This window comes from Paramacrobiotus metropolitanus, unplaced genomic scaffold (genome assembly GCF_019649055.1).
Source record: "Paramacrobiotus metropolitanus isolate TYO unplaced genomic scaffold, Prichtersi_v1.0 Parri_scaffold0000009, whole genome shotgun sequence".
Taxonomy (NCBI): Eukaryota; Metazoa; Tardigrada; class Eutardigrada; order Parachela; family Macrobiotidae; genus Paramacrobiotus; species Paramacrobiotus metropolitanus.
Window position 1 is genome coordinate 924405 of NW_026570229.1, and position 19760 is coordinate 944164.

The window sequence follows — 19760 nt, forward strand, 5'->3', positions numbered from 1 at the left end:
TCAATATACACACGCTAACTGGGCAAAATTCACGATTCGCAAACTTTAATTACTTATTTGCTGCAATAAGATGATAAGTACTGTATTCGCTCGCACATCTTGGACCACAGAGTGTGTGTACGGGAAAAACGCGCATTCAATATACACACTCTAACCGGGCCAAACGCGCGATTCGCGATTTGATAAATTTCTGATGTCTTACAACATCTGACTGAGAACTTCTTGAATAATGAAAAAATTAGAGCTCTAACAATTTTATCATGTTTAGGCTCGAAAGCAGCCATTAACATACAGCTTTGGCGTAAGCACGAGTTACAAACGGATTTTGTTGTGGTTTTTGGGGTGCCCCTGATGGAGGGGTACGTTCCGCGTCAACATTCTTGATGGCGATGAACCACCGAACAATGCGAGCTTTCAGCTACAGAACCTTTTTTTTCCAGAGTGAATTGCCATTTAAATGAAAAGACTTGATTTAATAAACAAAAATTCACAAGAAGAACTGTTCATCTTGAAACCAAATGAGGAATATTTCGTAGTCGTGCATTTTGCCCGGTTAGAGTGTGTATATTGAATGCGTGTTTTTCCCGTACACGGACTCTGTGGTTCAAGATGTGCGAGCGGATACAGTACCCTAGATACAATTCAACATTTTATTCAACGATTTTTATTTTACTTAAGTAACCCGGTACATAGTACCTAATTCGTGTACATTCACAAAAACTTTGACATTTCACCTTCTTTTAAAATCTTTAAAACCTCGAAGTTCCTCAAAATTCGTTTGTGTTCAAACAAGACTGAGCTTTATTTGCCCTTTTGCGCAAAATTCGAAGATCATCTGTCCATTACGAGATTTTCCATACTCGCGCACCTAACCGAGTTCAAACTTCTGGAATTTTCTTTCAGCCATAACTTTCTAATCGGTAGTGGCGTGCGCAAACAAGCCAATGTACACAAATCACTCTGCTACATAAATGTCATAAGAACTGTGCCTTATGGCATTGTGAATTTTGGAAGTACGTGAAAGTGAATGTTTTCGTGTATGTCACCAAATTTGGTGCCACTTTTGGCGGAAAGAAACTTTTGCATTATTATGCAGTGGTCAGGTGTATTATTCGAATTGCTGCCGGGCGATGCGCTAAATGCTGCATGATGTTTGCTAGTGATTCGCATAGCGTTATATGCACAAGAACGGCGTTTACACGATTGTCCAGACAGCATTTGTAAAAGAAAACACATTCCGAAGTAAAAGACTTGAACTGGAAAGTAAGACCGGCACCCATGTTAACGGCGTTAACATTCTGGCCCGGCTAGAATGTTAACGGTGTAATTTGATACCATTAATGAGCCGTCGAAGGTCTGTTTTACTTGAATATACAGCGCCTTAGCATGTGTGCTGCAGCCTGTTTCCTGGCTGTCTATCTGCCCAACAAGTCTAACAGCCAAGCGTAGATAGGCGCATTGGTAACTAAATTATAAGCAGAAAGAAGGTGCAGAAATTTTGGGTCAAAACATACCTGTAGTATAAATCGTTAACTACTGATTAACGAAAACCAATGATTTGTTTTTGAAAAATTTTAATTATAACTAAAAACGGTTAGCCAAAACATAATCCAGGTACCGCTACTCCTGTGCTGATTGTTATGTCATCTTCTTGTTCCCGCATTTGAGAGGTGGTTTCGCATCAGGCACCTCAGTCATGCGTTTTGCTTTCCGTTCTAGACCCCTTCCGCCCGCAATTTTGCAAACCCTCTTTTAATACCCTTTAAAAAACGTTTCTAGCAGAAACGGCAAAAATAATTAAACTCGATACTTCTATAGGTAATTATTATTACATACGTTGTAGGATTTGTATCCATAACATGAATCATTAAATCCATGTACAACGTGTACGATTTCGGTCGTTAACATCTGGGCCCGGCGGGAATGTTAACGTTAACATCCTCGCCCGGCACACGTGTTAATGCGTTAACCGTTAACATGTTAACAGTTCTGCCGGCTACATGCGCGAATAGGTTGTCAGCCAGGTCGTCAAGCAAGGCGCATGTCCAACTGAAAAAAAACGATAATAAGAAGGAGAACGTGCTCGTTTTGTCGTTATTGAAAAGCAGCAATCACGGCCCTACACCGCCCTACAGTTAATTTGCGTTGACTTTCTCTAGCCTCACACTGCAAAACTACTCCGCGGGTTTACCGTGAAAGCAAGGCAAGATGGTCTTTATTTCGCCCACAGCAAGCGCTTGCTGGCAAGTTGGACAGATGTTGCTCGATTCCTCGATGACCTGCACTGGCGGTAGCCGTTGCATTTCCGACAGTTCAAGCGGAGTCCCGTAAAGTGGTACGTAATCCCGTAAAGTGGTACGGTGGTGGTGGTGGGGGTGGTGGTCGTGGTATCTCCTTGTGGGACGTTGGCTAAGGAGGCGTCGATAAACCGGCGAATTTGTGACTCCTGCAAAGCTTGACCGCGTGCCGTTTCCTCCTCTGTTGCGGCCCGTGCGGAAGCTTCAGCGCCCGCCGTTCCTCTGCCACTCTGGCTCTGGCTTGCCGGCGTGCGTGTCTTCTGCGCCGCGCAATGACGACGACCAGAAGGGGGATACCGAGACTAGCGGTAATGCTTAAAAAAGTCATTACGTTTAATCTGATTGAACGCAGTGATTCGGTGAAAGATTCGGTCCATCCCGGCGGGACGAAAGGCGCACGGTATGGATACACGTAACTGCATTCACGATGACAAAAACATACAGTCAGTTAAATCCTGATGCTACAGAAACTATTTGAGATATAAAACTTTAGATCACGGAATCTCCGGCAGGGAAGCAAATGGGCCTAATTGGCCGATCGCCATGGAATTAGCGCCCAGTCGGTATCTGCGGGAAAGCAGCAAAATATTCTTCAGCAAATCGGCATTCCGTAAACTACGCAGGAAACAGTACAAAAATGAATCATTTCAGCAGAAAGTAAGGAACTTCTCTACCCAACAGGCAACACATAAGTTGCGCCGTGTTTACGTACCGTATCGCCGAGAACGCATTGTACGCGTACTGGACCAGTTGCACTTCTGAGTCATGCTGGACGAAATGCATCGCAAGATAGATCTGAGTGGCGATGTTGCCCGGAATCGGCATCGGGAAGAGTGTAGTCCGCGGCTGTGCCGGCGCCGACGGAACCCATCCTCCATCAACCGCCCTCGGGGCTGCTGTATCCTTGAGAACAGCGGCATAAATGATGATGCCGCTGTAGCCTCTGGTCTGGGCATTAATGATTTTTTTTTGTCACTTGTCTGTTTTCTGTGCCAAAAATGCCTGTGTTACGAGAGCGTTGTAACAGTTAACACTCTCAGTTATCTATGGTTTAATTACAGGGAGTTTTGTTGTGTGCCGCGCAGGCGCAGCCCATGGATTTGCCCTAATCCGGTGTAGAACGGTCTCATATTCATCCAAAACGTTTTCTACACTTTGTTCCTCGGTTTTATGAAGCACGCAAGTAGAAAGAGTTACTTTCTGAACAACATCAGCGGAGTTATACCGCACAAAGGTGTGCAAGTGACAAGTTACCGTGTTAGCAACTTGGCGCGCAGTTCACGTACATACCCCATTTCAGGTAGGGGATTTTGCGAGTACATCGAATTTGATCGAAACAATGTATCTGTAGCGCTTCTCGCATCGTTTGAGCGTACTAGGCTGAATAATTAGTATAAAAATTGGCTACAGTTTCGAAGAATACCATAACACTTCTTGATGGTCACTTTAACATCTTTTTACTACCAGCTTGATCGCAATTTTGTCTAGCAGAAACACTAGCTGGAACATGGCATTGATGCAACTATAAAAGTACTTTTGCACACACTTCAAAAGGTTTCTGGTATGCGTTGCTGCATTACATAGCGGAATGTAACTTAAACGCTTTGGTCGCATGAACATGGTGTTTATTATAGTAGAATCTTTTAAGATATGCCACAACAAAAGTAGCGAACAAGCCCCAGAAACCAGTTTTTGTAGAAACTAAACATCTCGGATCAAGAATCTGCACATATTAGGATTTTCGCGGTGGCCGTTAATAAAATTCCGGTTCTTCACCAGATCGTGGTATCCGTTATATTCATATTCCGTGTCAGTGACGTTAAAGCTGAAAAACGAAAAGGCAGTGTTACGCTTCCTGCTTATGCGCTTAGTTACTTCCCGAAGAACCACGCTTGCGCTACTAAATCTGGTCAGGTTTGCAGCTACATATCTGTTCCAAGTTCCAAGTGTTCTAACGCAAGTTGCTTTAGTGGATAGTTTGAAAATGAATCAGACATACTGTCGGAATTCAATTCCAACAATTCGCTTCCCGAAGAACCATGTGTTGCAGATAATGGGCGTGCCACTGTCGGCGTGTTCTGCAAAGGCCCCGTCACTGCGTGCACACATCTGGTCATCTTGGATAGCGGGGATTTGAGCCTTGCATGCAGCTGTACGAGCAATCTTCGTCGAACCAACTTGCAGAACCGGTGTGAAAGTATCTGGAAATTCGTTTGAATTGCCCCAACCGTAGATTTTACACTGGTCGTGCCGCACAAAGAACGCCTCGAATCTCGACATCAACTTCAACGGTTGTATACGATCATTGAATCCAGGAATGTTCTATGAAAATATTGCAATTAAATTTTGCACACCTGTGTTGCTTTGGATTAAACCAGGAGATTAACATATATTACACAGCATGAATACACTTGCTTACGTTTTCCAAGGTGATCACACATAGGTCATGTTCATACAGGATGTAATTAAAATCTTCATGGCAATGATAGCCGGTTACATTAATTTCCAACTGTCCGTCCTCGTATTCGGTGAGATTGTGCTTTCCAAAAACGCATTTGCGATGAGAATATGTCGACGTGAACGACGCGCACACGTGACCATTGGTTAGCACTTCGTTCTTCCTTAGCTGAAACAATCACTGTGAGTACGTAATCAAAATTCGTCGGCGGTACAGTACACAATAGGTTCACAATCATTAATAATTAGCTTTACGTGATTCCGCATAACTTGCAGACACACATGTACACTTACTACTAGACCGGAAGCAATGTGCTGGTGGTCAGCTGGGTGTGCTGGTCCCAGTGCCATGATCGAAACCAGCGCGGGAACTTTATGCGGCTTCGCATCAGTGCCATTGTAAATCGCCTCTGTTGCGCAACAGAAAGACAACACTAGAACAGAGAAAACCGGGTTCATTTTCAAGCAACAACAGCCACAGTAGCGGTAATAAACTACAACGACACTGTTTCGGAAATTATTCTTTCACTGCATGATTACTGACGGCAGAACTCCGTAGTCCTGATGGCTGCCGCAGAAATTGCCGACGGTTTAGCTGAACAATATACTGGCTACAACAGCGATACTTTGAACTGAAATTGTTGTGTTGACACTTGACAGTTCGGTACTGCTATTACAGGAGAAAAGGCAATGACACTTGTGGTACCCGATGCAAATCCACCGCCTCTGCATTTTCTACGTTGTAGGCGTTATTTATTTACGGTCATGCAGCTTGGTGAATCACTGAGAACAGCAGTGAAAGTGGGTAAATATGCAGATGTACTGAGTACTGATTAGTACAAACCGCAAACAGTGCAGAGGTCAACGCTGCAAGTTAAAGTTCCACATCTTCGGTGCATTCATTAAGAGGCGTAGATCATAAAGCACACTAGGTTGTACCGTTCTGATATTTTAATATCGTAGTATCGTAATACGCCCACCATCGTCTCAGCTTGAGCTTGTACTAGAAACACGCGTTCAAAACGTAGAAATAACAGAAACCTTTGTACGGTACCGTCGGTACATATGTAGTACTACACATATGTACTACACTAACTGAAGTAGTAGGAAAACCGTTTGGAACGTCTTTTGCTGAGCTTTGCCGGCCGGAAGTTTCGCCAAGTTACCGGAGAACTCGAACTACGGCCTTTTTGAGACAACGATTAAGCCTCGCAGTGGTCAGAGAGAATGCAGCGGCTGTTCTGGGTGCAGCTTAGGACTAAAAAAACGCATAATCCCGGTTAGGTATATAGGGGACAAAACCAGGCATCTTCCACCGTTCCCCTGTAGTGCTGCCGTCAGCCGACTGGAGTTTGACGTTGTGGCTGAACATTGCGTTTACGTACCGCGCCAGTTTTAACAATATGTACTGCTGTAACGTCAAACTCCAGGCGGGTGACGCAGCAGTACAAGGGAACGGTGTGTGAGCGCAGGCGTACATGCGTACACCCTCGCTTTGGCAGTCTGTTGTGTTTTGTTGCACGCCCGCCTACGTGTGGCGAAAGCATGGTGTTCTGCGCGCACCCGCATCATGTGGCGGCTACGTGCGCATTTTTCACGCTTGCTGCAGTCAGCAATGCGGAGTTGTCCACGAGGAAATTCTATCGAATTTAGTCTTGTCTATAAAGTTCTAGCAATCACGCCGTTTCTCGCTTTCCATAGCGTAGGCGCTGTATAGCATTGCCAGATCTGTTTGGCAGGCAGAATTCCGTCAATTCTGTTCCTGCGCGTGAACCTTCATCAGGTCCACGCTCATATGGTAGCAAGAGTCGTGTTTCTCCAGGATAATCTGTGAGTTTTCCCGTCCATCTGACGAGGTGTGGAAGACGTTTCCGCGAGAAAGGGCTCGCGTACGGTTTGGTGGCGAAGGAGCGTTTGGATCCAGTCAGCAGACTTGAAAACGGTGCATCTCTACTGCGTAGAGTGCACTGTATCAGTCTGACGCGACCAAGGTTACTGCCGTAGCTTTGGTTGGAGGGGCACAAGCGCCGAGAAAGATCGCCACAAGAGGCAGAAGCCCGAAGGGGGGCACGAGTGGGCAAGCCACTTTTGGACTGCGGGTGTGGAGTTCAGGTTCGTCTCTACTGCGTAGAGCGAACACATCATACGCGCTCCCCCAAAAGGGTGGTCGAGCGCCCCTGTCGTCGCCAACGTCAAGGCACGACAGAAGACCCGCAGCCAGCAAGTCTTTTGGTCGACGCACCGCTGCGTCCTGCTGACACGAAGCAGAAGGGGTTATCGGCTGGCCCAGGAGAAGTCAGCTTAATCGCTGGAGGATTGGAGGATTCGCGGAAGGACGCGTTGGATCGATTCTGGATTCTGGAAATCGATAAAGGTCAGATTTCCGTTATTAATTTTAGAATTGGCTGATAAGTAGAATTTTCAATTTTCATTGGTCGGTTCTGAGCTGAGCAGAAAAGTAGGCAGTACTTTTGCGCACGGCGCGCTAGTGAAAATTTTCGATTTTGGTCGTGACGTCACTCTGCCTTATAAACTGAAAAACAACTTACCTGATTGGTCGATTATTCGCACTGTGATTGGCGCAGCAGCGTAGCTAAAGTTAGCTAAGAAATCAGCCAACTAGAAGCTGAGATTTCGTAAGGAGGCGGAGTTTTTGCGCACGGCACTCAAGATTGTGACGTAGCTAGCTAAGAAAATTTTCTGAACCAACCGATGAGAAGTTGACCTTTACCGAAAAATTGACGAGATTGATGACCTTTAATATAAGTGCCTAAGCTGAAGAAATAACGTTTGTTCTGAGGAAATCTAAGTTGATTTCTCAAATAAAATCCAAAAATATTCTCAGGTTAGACGTTTCTGACTAAAGTTGTCAGTGACCTTTATAAGGAAAAAGTTCTGAAAGAAAAAGTGACCTTTAACGCGACGGAGTAAGCTTTCAAGCCGAAACAGTGGAAAAATAAGCTAGATTTTGCAATAAGGAGTGACCTTTAAAAAGGGACTTAGTCAAATTTTTTCAAAGAAAAAGTGACCTCTAGGAAAGACTTAGCTCCTTTTGAGGCAGAGTGACCTTTAGCAAAGCTGAGCTGATAAAAACGAAGGTGACCTTTAGGACAGCGCTTGTTTCTGTTTACGTGAAAAAGGGCTTACGTAGCTAAAACTAACACACGTGTCAGAAACATTATTAGCATCGTCCAAGTTATCCGATCATCAATAAACCCAAAGACATGGATCAAGATACAGACGGTAATGAACCGGTCTCAGCGGGTAGTCAGAGAGAACGGTCAGAAAACCCTTACGAGCGGAAATTAAAGCCGTTCACACGTCCAGTGGAACATGAAAGAGCAACTCGAGCTCAGAAGACCTTTGGGAGGAAGGACACCAAAGGTTCAGAAGCCACATACCAAAAGGCTCTGAAGGAAACCTTGAACAAAGAGAGCTCGAGTGACGGAAGTCAAAACTCTGGACGGCACGCCGACGACGGCACGGTAGACCAGTCAAAGGTCACCGAAGAGAAAACGGCTACGGATGGACAGAATAAAGATGACTTGAAGGCCGAGACCGGAGGAATGGCACGGTCGGCCGAAGTGGTCAAAGAGGAAAACGCGGATTTAGTTGAGAAGGGAAACGACGAAGTCAGTCAAAAGGTCACCGAAGGGGGTGATGCCGTCAACAGCAATCAGCTGTCAGACGAGAAAAAGGTCGACCAGGACGACCTTTCGGATAACTCATTGTTTTCGAAAGAGTTGCTGGATGAGAATGGTACCAGCCCTATGTCAAATGATAAGTTCTACACCGACGACGAAGATGAGACGACGGTACAGATGTCATTCCACACGGCAATGAAGCAAGCTGATTTAGCAGATGGAATGATAAAGATGACCTTTAATGAAAAGTTGGAAGAGACCTTCGAGGGAACGGCGTCAGGAAAGGCTGACAACGAAAGGTCACCAACACCTCCCACATCGAACGAAGCGAAGCAGCGAATCAGAGAGCTAGAAAGGCTCCTCGATGAAAAAGAAGAGCAAGCATTTGCTGCCCTACGAGAACAGCGAAACAAAACTATTGAAGTCGAAGCAAGAGTATTCCAACTGGAACAGGAAAAGGTCACGCTGGAAGAAGAGGCAACACAATGGAAGGTCAAATATGTTGCCCAAAGACAGGCCGCGGAAGAGCTAAGGAAAATGGTGGACGATAAAGACATGGAAGGAATCCTCGCAGTAGAGGACCTCAACAACAGTCTCTCCGAAGAATCAGCAGAAAGGTCACGGGAGATAGCGGAATTGAAAAACGAGCGTGACCTTTTGCAGTTAAAGGTCAAGGAGGCCGAGAGAAAGTGCGACGAAAGCTTGGCAAACGCGACAAAGTTCACGGGAAGGATATCCAGTCTGATAGCAGACATCACAAAATTAAAGGATGACCTTAAATTGCGAGAAGAGAGCATTAAGACGCTGCAGACGGAACTACAAGAAAGGAAGAGGAAACAAAGTGAAGCAGAGAGCCAGAGAGATCAAGCCGCACAGAAGCTTCTCGAGCTGGCAGGGACGACAAAAAACGAAAGCAAAAGACTGAACGACGAAATCGAAAGTCAAAAGAAAGAAGTAAAGAAGTGGTCAACCTCGGCACAACAGAGTGACGAACGGGTCACTGTGCTAGAGACTCAGAATAGAGAAGGGCAATTGAAAATTGAAAACCAAAAAGAGGAAATCACTAAACTAAGCAATGAATTGGTAGGAATGGCCACCACAATAATGGAAAAGGATGATAAAATTAATGAGCTGGAAGCCCAACTGAAGACAGTCGAAGAGGAATGCGGAGCGAGAGGAAGGACCCTCATATCTCGGGCAGACCAAATCACTCGACTGCAAGCAGAAGCGGAAATTCTGAAGGAAGCAAAGAAGGACCTCGATAAGACCCTCGATCAAAGGGCAAGCACAATTATCGAGCAGATGAAAAAGGTCACCGAAGCAAACGAGAGTTACGAGAAGCTAAGAAAGGATGCAAATGATTTGGTCAAGGAATACCGACAGATAGACTCGTTGAACAAAACGCTCCAAGAGGAAATCAAAGCGCTTAAAAACTCAGCAAAAGCAAAAGAAGAGGAAACAACTAAACAGCACTTAAAGGAGCCGAAACGGATAGAGTCTCCGCCCCCTGGATACGGTGAAGTCCACACGGTCGAAGGCAGCTTCCATTTCGAAGCACCCAAAAAGACTGGAATGGGCAGAACTGACGACCACGATAAAGAAAAGGTCAAAAAGGAAGACACCGAGTCGGCGAAGGTGCACTCGGGACCGAGCGGCGGGAGTAACTCAAAACAGCAAAAAAATACGCACGATGATATGCCAGAGGAAACCATCGTCTATAAATCCGACTACCGCCTAGATGATCGGGAAGACCCACGAGATCGCCAAAACGAGCAGGAAAGGGTAGCTCGTGAAGAAGAGAGGCGAGAAAGAGAACACCGCGCGGAATACCACGCTGAAGCACAGCGACTCCGTCGCGAAGAAAGGGAATTCAGAGGGATCATGAGAGCCATGTCCCGGAAATCCGCACTGATTGACTTCAATGGCAACCGAGAAGCCTTACTCGGTTGGATCCGTCAGGTCAAGGAGACTCAGAAGACGTATGACCTTTCTGATGCAGCAATGATGCTGGAAGTCGCCAACGCAGTCAAAGGGGACGCGAAGGCTTGGTTTGATGCGGAAAGAGAAATCGACGATGAGGAAGAGGCAGACGAACTAACCGTCGATGAATGGATGACAAAGTTCAAAGAACATTTTGGCGATCGTGACGAAGGGGTCAACGCCTTAAGGGAAGCTATGACAAGAAAGTTTGAGACCGGCAAGGAAACGCTTGATCAATTTTATCAAGCGATCATGCGCTTCAAATCGAAACGGGTCATCACAGAAAAGCAGGCCATCGGATTCCTCATCCAAGGATGTAAAAACGACAGTGACCTTTATAAGGCACTTCGAGCACAAAAATTCCATAACCCCATGGACATCAAGGAATTCTTCCGCACATGGTCGACCGGAGAAGAAAAGTATAAGGTCACGAGAGGTAACCGAACCCAAGATGACTGCGTTATAATTCGATCAGGTCAGATCGAAGAAGTCGCGAATGGGCGACAAAACCAGTCATGCCCGGCGCCGGTGCCAGGATACAATATGGAATTCCCGCCTCTAGGCACTCAAGAAGTGACCTTTGGCAACGGTCGAAATGAAGGTCAAGTATCGTACGCGACGATCGCGGCGATACAAACAGCTGTTCAAGAAGTAGCCAAGCCTGCGATCGCGGCGATCCAAGCATCAGCTCAGCAAGCGGCAAGGCCGAAACAGAATCCACAAGGAAACGTGCAAGGAAACGCCCTGAATGGAGGGCTTGGCGGTCAAGGAATGGCTCAGGTAAATCCAGGCTTCGCTGGCCAGGGATTTAATGGTGGCGGAAGAAACCAGGGAAACTTCCGACCGAACCGAGGACAGGGAAATCAAGGACCACGATACGGGTCGCGAATGGAGCGCCTGTTCACCATGATTGACGGATGGGTAATGAATAATGCGCTGACATGCCAGAATTGCATGTACGGCAATCACTATACGCAAGCGTGCTCATTCGCGGGCGTACCATGGAACCAAAACCCAAATCGAGTTGTATATGAAGAATGGTTGATGTTGCGTAATAATCATGGTGGATGGCGCAACGCGATGGCAAACGGATATGTGCCACAGTCACGACAAGGTGGGCAGTATGCTGGCCAAGGTGGTCAAGGGAACGTCGGTGGTCAAGGCGGCCAAGGGAATTTTGCCGGTCAAGGTGGCCAGGGCAATTTTGGAAACCAAGGTGGCGGCCAGGGCAACTTCGCCGGTCAAGGTGGCCAGGGCGGAGGATACGGTCAGAACGGCCCAGTCCGAGGAGGCTTCAGAGGAAGGGGCAGAGGCTTCGGCCGCGGAGGTAACCGTGGTTACGGCTTTGCCGGCCCGGGCCAAGGAGGCGGTAACGGAAACTTTGGTGGTCAAGGTGGCCAGTGGAACAACGGAGGTGGTCAAGGTGGCCAGAACTACGGTGGTCAAGGTGGCCAGAATTTCGGAGGTCAAGGTGGCCAATGGAATGGCGGAGGCCAAGGAAACTTTGGCGGTCAAGGTGGCCAATGGAATGGTGGTGGTCAAGGTGGCTACCAGCAGCAAGGAGGTTTCGGCGGGCAGCAAGGCGGCTTTGCCGGTGGAGGCCAGAATGGTTTTGGTCAGCAAGGCGGAGGATTTAACTTCGCCCCGGCGAATGGTACCGGCCAGGCGCAAGGTGCGCCGCAGCAGGGCGTGAATCAGGGAAACGTCCAAGGTCAGTAGGCGCCGGTGAGCCTACTGATCGTCCGGAACCGAAACCACCGGATATAGAGGAGCAAGGTGCTCCGCTGCAGGCAAGGACCGCAGCGCGAAAGGGATGCTGCGAAAGTAACGCAAAGATACGGAAAAGAAATCCGAAAGTTCGAGAAAGTAACTCGAAATCGAGCGAAGGGGCTCGTAAAGGTCAAGAGAAAGGTGTTAAAAGATTGCCGCAAGGACGGAAGAATTTGACCGAAAGGTCACCGCAGAAAGTAACTGCGGGAAGTCAAGAAAGTAACTTGACTCAACCGGGGCCGACCGAAAGGTCACCGCAGAAAGTAACTGCGGGGAACAGGGTTGACGGAAGGGCCTCAACTCTGCATCCGGGACAGCAGAAAGTAACTGCAAATCAAGAAAGTCACGAAAGTAACGTGACGCTGCAAGGACAGCAGACCCAAAGGTCACCGCAGAAAGTAACTGCGAGCAAAGGTCACGAAAGTAACGTGACGCTGCAAGGACAGCAGACCCAAAGGTCACCGCGGAAAGCAACCGCGAGGAAGAGTGAAGCTACTCTGCGAAAGACGCAAGCGGAAATCTCAAGCGAAGAGGATGATGAAACACATCACGCGAGATTCCGAAAGTTCGTCGAAAATACGTTTGAATTTGACGGAATGACCGTAACCGTACAACGAACGCATGAAGGCGGTCCGGATAGACCGAAATTCCTTGAGCAGATGGCAAAAGTATTTCAAGCAAGAGCTGCCGAGGAAGATCACAGAAGGGCCGTGACTGCGCAAGGAGCGCAAGAGACCGAAAGGTCACCTCAAGCGAGAGTTGAAGAAGTGAAAGGTCACGAGAGATTGCCAGTGCAGCAGACTCAAGAGTCACTGAAAGAGAAAGGTCACGGTGAAGTCGCCGATGAACCGAAAGGTCAAGAAAGTAACTTGACTCTGCGAATGGCGCAGCAAACAGTGAAACAGAGCGAAGGGGCACAGCAAGTCTCAGATGACTCTCTCGATGAGGCAAACACTCTACAACAGAAGATGGAGTGGCAAAAAGTCGCTTACAGACCTAATGGACGACACGGTATGTGGAAACCAGTTCCTCCGCCACAAAGGTCACCGCAAGATGTGAGAATCTCCAGAGAAGCTTACTGGGAAGAAAGAGAGAAACAAGATTGGCGGATGAGAAAGCATCTCGAGGAAATGGTTAAAGCTTCACAACCGAAAGTTCAAGAGTACTGGAAGAGAAAGAACCAATGCGACGAAAATAACCGTCAGTTTCGAGAGCGGATTGAGAAGGGTGAACTACCGCCTCAGTATGGTGAGAAAGTACCTTTACAAAGGTCACTAAATGGTGGATTTTTCATGTCAAGACCGGAAAGGTCACCGGACTTAGCGCAAACTCCGCAGAAGGAGAAGTCGTATGACATGACAGAAGCAATCCGGAATGACAACGAAAGGTCACCGCCAAGAACTGACGGATTGTCATCTCAAATCGATCCAACTCGCACGAATAACGAAATTGCGAAGAAAATTACCGATTGGATGAAAGAAAACGACCATAAGATGGTTGTGTACGAAAGGTCACCAGAGAAAAAGAGTGAAGATGACGAGATGACCTTTGCGGATGAAATTACGCAAGAGATAATGGCAAAGTTGCAAGAAAAACCGTCCAAAGATGTGCGCAATGAAAGGTCACAATACGAAGTTATTGCGCAAGTGATAAAGGTCACGAGAACGCACAAGAGAAGGGTTTAATGTGCGAAGTGGCAAAGGTCACGGGTAAAGAAAACGCTGCGAAGGAGCAAGCGAATATCTTACCGAAATCAAAACGGATCGAAAAGTTCTCAGATGTGCGACCCGACGTACCGAAACGGATAGATCGTTGGAGCTCAAAAGGTCTGATAGAGAGCAAGCATGCTGCACCAATCCCAGTCAAGTGTCGAATAAGAGTCTTGAAACTCGAAGATGGAAACTTACCGAAACGGATCGAAGCTTATACACATGAAGTCAAAATTGGAAATAAAAAGGTCATGGCGATGCTTGACACTGGCGCAGAGACGTCTTTGATTTGTCAACAGTTCTGCGAAAGGAATGGCCTCCAGACTGTAAGACTACCACCGAAAAAGAAGGTGATGATCAAGGGGATCAGTGGAACGTCAGGCTTCGAAGTAACGCACTACTGCGTAGCACCAGTGACCTTAAGAAGGAAAACGAGTCAACACTCGTTCTACGTCAGACCAGCGTCAGACGATGTCCAAGTCCTACTGGGATTCGACTTCCTTGCAAAGAAATTCGTCCTGATAGACGGGCACGACGAGGAAGAAAGAGAAACTGAAGCTGAAGACGATGAGCCAAAATCCTCTGCAAAAGTCAATGCAGGAAAGGTCACCGAACTTCAACCAAGAAATAATTCGGGGCAAACAGCTATCCCAGTACCAGAGGCACAGGGATCGAAAGATAATAAACAAAACGAGAATGGTGAAAATCTAATCCCAGTACCAGAGGCACAGGGATTAGAAAATGCTGGAAAAAGCAAAAGGTCACCGAAGTCTAAAGGAAATCAAAGGTCACCAACGATGAAACAACTCAAGATAATGCAAGCAGAAGCACTAATTGCAAAGAAACAGTCGCTAGTGCCAGGAATGGAGTGGTCAAGGCTACTCCCAGTACCAGAGGCACTGGGCACGAGAATGGTTGGGCCCAGGACAGAGCCAGGACTGATGAACAGCGACGAAAGAGCACTATTCTCGGAAATACGAGATCAAGCCATAAAGCAACTGGATGCAAGGAAAACGGAGCATGGTGCTCAACACACTTTCGAACCACGTGATAAAGCAAGAGGGCGGATGAAAGGTCGAGACACGCGCCTGCGCAAAGAGGTAGCAGAGAGTAGTCGTCGTCTTACTTCCGAACCACGCTCTGCAGATGAAGAAATCGAAGTCATCGAAATATCATCAGATAACAGCGTAATCGAAATCGAAAAAGATGACGAATGGACAGATACCGATTCCGGAGAAGCGGATAAGCGAGTTATCGTCCGTCCCGAACCGAGACAACGGATGCCGGAAGGGAACAATCGCGTCATTTCCCGCAAACCAAGAGAATGGACTGCGGAAGAGAGAGCAACCTCTTGCCATCACGATTGGCACGACAGCGATGACCTTTCGATAGCGCGACCTCAAGAAAGATGTGCAAAATGCATGCAAGAAATGACACAAGATGACCTTTCGGAATGGCCGAAATGCAATGCAGCAATTGCGCGTCATAAAAGACAAGAAGAAATAGAGGTCAAGTCGATTATGCGAACACTCCCCATGCCGGAATTGTCAAAAGCAACTTACCTTTGGCAATGTTATCGAGAATGGTTATCGGTAGTCAAGAACTACATCATCTCCAGAGGGAAGTGGCTCCATCATTGGCAGCAAGAAGCGGATAACTTCATTCCTGAAAAGGCGGATAGAAGCGACCCGTGGTATACAAACCCGATTACAAAGCTCGACAGAGAAAGACGACGAGCAATGGAAGAGAACGAAATATGGGAGCAAGCGAGAGTTGACTTATTTTGGGAATTCAGAGTTAATTATCTATGGAAAGGTCAAGGACGAGCGATCATTTTCCCAATCGGACTCGGCACAGTAGTGTACGAATTATTTGACCTTTACCAGGCCTGCCTCAAAAAGGGGAGCTTAAGAGAATGGAATAAACAATGGGGCAAAATCCTCGAAGAAGTACCGATATTCACAGGAGAAATTCCAGAATTAAAGGTCACGCGAAAAAGACGCGAACTTGGATTATTTGGCTATCCGAGAAAAAAGAAGGTGACCTTTGCACCAGATCCAGATGGAGTGGAGTATCCCGAAAGAGGCGGAGATACTTGGTGCATGTATGAGACGGTACCGAACAATGACTGGACTACAGAAGAACTGATGGCAAATTGCGTCTTTATCGGCGATAAGAGACCGAAAGGTCATGGCACAAGCGCTGAAAAAGAAAACGGCACAAGCGCCGAAGAAGAAAAGAACAAAGATAACGGCACAAGCGCCGAAGAAACCAAAGAAAAAGAACAAGAGGTCAGCACAAGTGCTGCTCAAGAAAACGGCACAGGCGCCGAAGAAGAGGAACCAACGCACACGGCGTATGAGTTGGCTCAGATGATCAAGGAACTGAACCAGGCGTTTCGGGATAAGGAAAACGGAATCCCGGTAACAGAGGCAAAAAAGGCTCAAATGTCGCCGCAAGAGAAGAAAGCAGCGTCGTTAGTGGCTTCACTACAAAGGTCACTCGGTAACGGTGAGGAAGGGCCACCAACCGAGAAGAACGAAAGGTCACTAAACGCGATGCTGGAAGAGGAGCCAGAAAGGTCAGTTCCGAAAGTTGACGAAAGGTCACCTGAAACTGGCGAGGAAGGACCGCCAGTTGGAAAAGCAAAAAGGTCACAGAATACCGCTCAAGCAGATGATAGCTCGGAAGACGATGAAAGGGATAGGTCACGAGCAAGGATTCGTGCAACACGAACAAATCCGAGGATAGCAGCACGAAACGGACGAAAGTCCAAGGAAACGGACAAACCTCTGCCCGAAAAACGAAAAGTGAAAAAACTTAGCGCTTCCAAGGATGAAAGCGATGACCTTTCAACAGAAAGTGAAGACGAAGGCGTCGATGAGCGACCAATCGAGAAAAGAAGCAAAGGTCAAGAGCTTGAAGCTAACCACAGCAGCGAATCCGACTCGGAATTCTCGAGCACGAGCGATAACTCGACCACTTCTGAAGATTCTGGAGTGAGTGACCTTTCAGATCAAGAAGATCTGCTGGACCTCGACGAAGACGATGAAAAGAACGAACAACAAGAGAAAGAGATCATTGTTCGAAGAATTAAAGTGCAGAAAGCAAGAATCCCAGAAGGAGCGATCAAGGTTTACAGCGACCAACGAGTTAAGCTGAGACCAAACCTTGGCACACGCGTAAAGGTCAAGATGGGCGTTCATGTGCCACGGAATCAGAAGCTGATGTATACAGCAACTCCTCAAAAGGATAATGAAGTCCAACCGAGAACGGGAGTCACGGACCATAACGGCACTCGATTCGAAATCATTATCGAAAACCGAAGCAAAAGCCGAAAGACCGTAAGGAAGGGCCAATTTCTCGGTTACGTAGAACATTACGAACACCTAGAGAATGTAAAGGTCAACTCGGCTACCGTCGTAAAAAACATCCTTGAAGATCCCGAAGTGGATGCAAAGACGAAAGAAGAACTGAACGACATAATTGAAAGATTAAAGTTAGGACCAGACCTAACTGAGGAACAAAAGAATGACGTGCGAAACGCATTTTGGGAGTTTTGGAAAGTTCTCCCCACGTCAAAGAAACCGTACGGCGATGTCAAAGGGGTAACGCACACTATTGACACAGCCGATGCCAAACCGGTTAAATGCAATCCAGCAAGAACAAGTTGGAAAGGTCGTGAATTCATCACAAAGCACATCGAAGAGATGCTACAGCAAGATGTCATTGAACCATCCGATGCGGAATGGAGTTTTCCGGTCGTACTCGCCGCAAAGAAGAATGGCGACGGAACTATGGGAACAAGATTCTGCGTCAATTACATTTTGCTGAACAAGCTGACGAAAAAGAACAACTATCCACTGCCGAACCCGGATGAACTGCTTGACGCATGCGCGGGAAATAAATATTACGGCAAGATGGACTTGCAAAGTGGCTTCTGGCAGATCCCAATGGATCCAGCCTCGAAAGATAAGACGACTTTCGTCACGCAGGACGGAATGTTCCGTTTCAAAAGAATGCCTTTTGGAGTCTGCAATGGACCTGCGACCTTTCAACTCTGCATGGACAAAGTCTTGTCGAACGCAAAGAGAATGGGATGCGTTTTCGGCTATATTGATGACGTTATCTTCGCAGGAAAGACCTGGGAGATCTTCATGCAGAACTTAAGGAATGTCCTTCAAAGTTTGGTCGACGCAGGCTTCACAATTAAGCCGACGAAATGCGAATTTGGCATGCGTGAAATGGGATTCCTGGGGCATATCCTCAGTGAGAATGGTATTAAAATGGATCCCGAAAAGGTCATGGCAGTTAACGGCCAAAAGAAACCGACAACTGAACGGCAGTTGAGGTCATTCCTCGGATTAGCGAACTATTACCGAAAGTTCATCCTTGGATACGCGCAAAAGACGGCGCATCTCTACGAATTGCTAAGACACGATAAGAACATCAAAAGAGATTGGTCGGCAGTCCATGATCAAGAATTCAATGACCTTAAAGAAGCACTGTGCAAGGATCCAGTATTGAAGAAGTTCGATCCGACAAAGCCAACAGTGATCGAGTGCGACGCATCAAAGGAAGGGCTAGGTGCGATCTTGTCCCAAGATGGACATCCCATTGCATACGCAAGCCGCGTTTTGCATGGAGCAGAAAAGAATTACGGAGTAACAGAATGGGAATGTCTGGCGGTAGTCTTCGCCGTCAGAAAGTTCAAGTCGTACATCGACTACTCCGAATTCACAGTGAGAACGGATCACAAAGCTTTGACGAACCTCTTACGATCGGAGTCGAACAAATCATGTATGAACCCAAGATTGACAAGATGGGCATTGGCACTTCAAGGTCACCGATTCAAGATTGAATACAAGCCGGGCAAATATTGCGACAACGCAGATGCCCTTTCAAGAGCGCCAATTGAAGGTCCCACTTGCAACGAAGAAGAGTATGATGAAATCCCAAACTTCGAAGATTACAAGAACGAACTCAACAGAGAAGAACCCCCGATTGAAGTTTGGCAACTTTTCGTACAATTAGCCGAAGAAAGGGAAGAACGGCTGAAAGCCGACATGAGAAGGGTTGTGTCGGAAGAAAAAGAAAGCGGAGACATGCGCTCGAGCATAAATGAAGCAGAGCGTAGTCGTCGTCTTACTTTCGAACCCCGCTCCGCTACCAAGATAAAGGTCAACAGAGTGAGAAAAGAAGCTTCCGAACGAAAAGATGGAAAGGTCACGAAAGACGGTCAGAAAATGGTAGACCAGAATGACCTTCGCGAAGCAGAAATTCTCTCCGAATACATTCCGGAAGAGTGTCCCATCAGATTGCTGAGATTCTCAAAGAAAATCGAGAAAGGTCACAAGCCTCTTCCGAGATGCAAGGTCATCAAAGATTGGAACGAACTCAGCACGGCAGTAGTCCGCATCGTCAACCTCCAAGGAGACGAAGAAGAAGAAGATGATACGAATTTGCAGTTGCGGAATAAGCAGCTAAAAGATCCGCACTTGGCAATGATCATCGATGAATTGGAGCACCTGCAAGACGCAGACAAAAGGTCAAAGTTTGAGACGCATTACCAGTTATGGAACGGCATACTGTATCGCGTCAAAGACCAGAAAGGAAGACTGGAAAGGACATATGTGGTACCGCTGCAAATGAGAAGGGCAATCATCCATGCACTGCATGATGAAAAAGCAGCAGGTCACCTTGGTTTCGAAAAGACGCTGACCGCGATCCGGCTCAGGTATTACTGGGACCGTATGAGTACGGATGTCAAGAATTACATCCTCGCGTGTCAAGGATGTCAGTTCATAAAGACGCCAAGGAAGTGTCCGCCTGGAAAGCTCCAAGAGATCAAAGTCGGACATCCATTCTTCAGAGTCTATGCGGATCTGAAAGGACCCCTACTT

General features: G+C 47.0%; 1 protein-coding gene across 1 annotated transcript; it reads right to left on the reverse strand.

Annotated features, from left to right (window-relative positions):
* Positions 1 to 4286: 4286 nt before the first annotated feature.
* Positions 4287 to 5105, reverse strand: LOC129582915 (chymotrypsin-like elastase family member 2A). The gene is made up of 3 exons (XM_055474545.1): positions 5049 to 5105; positions 4717 to 4923; positions 4287 to 4619 (listed from the first exon to the last, which is right to left on the reverse strand). The coding sequence occupies exons 1-3, from the start codon at positions 5103 to 5105 to the stop codon at positions 4287 to 4289; spliced, it is 597 nt and encodes a 198-aa protein (XP_055330520.1).
* Positions 5106 to 19760: the final 14655 nt, after the last annotated feature.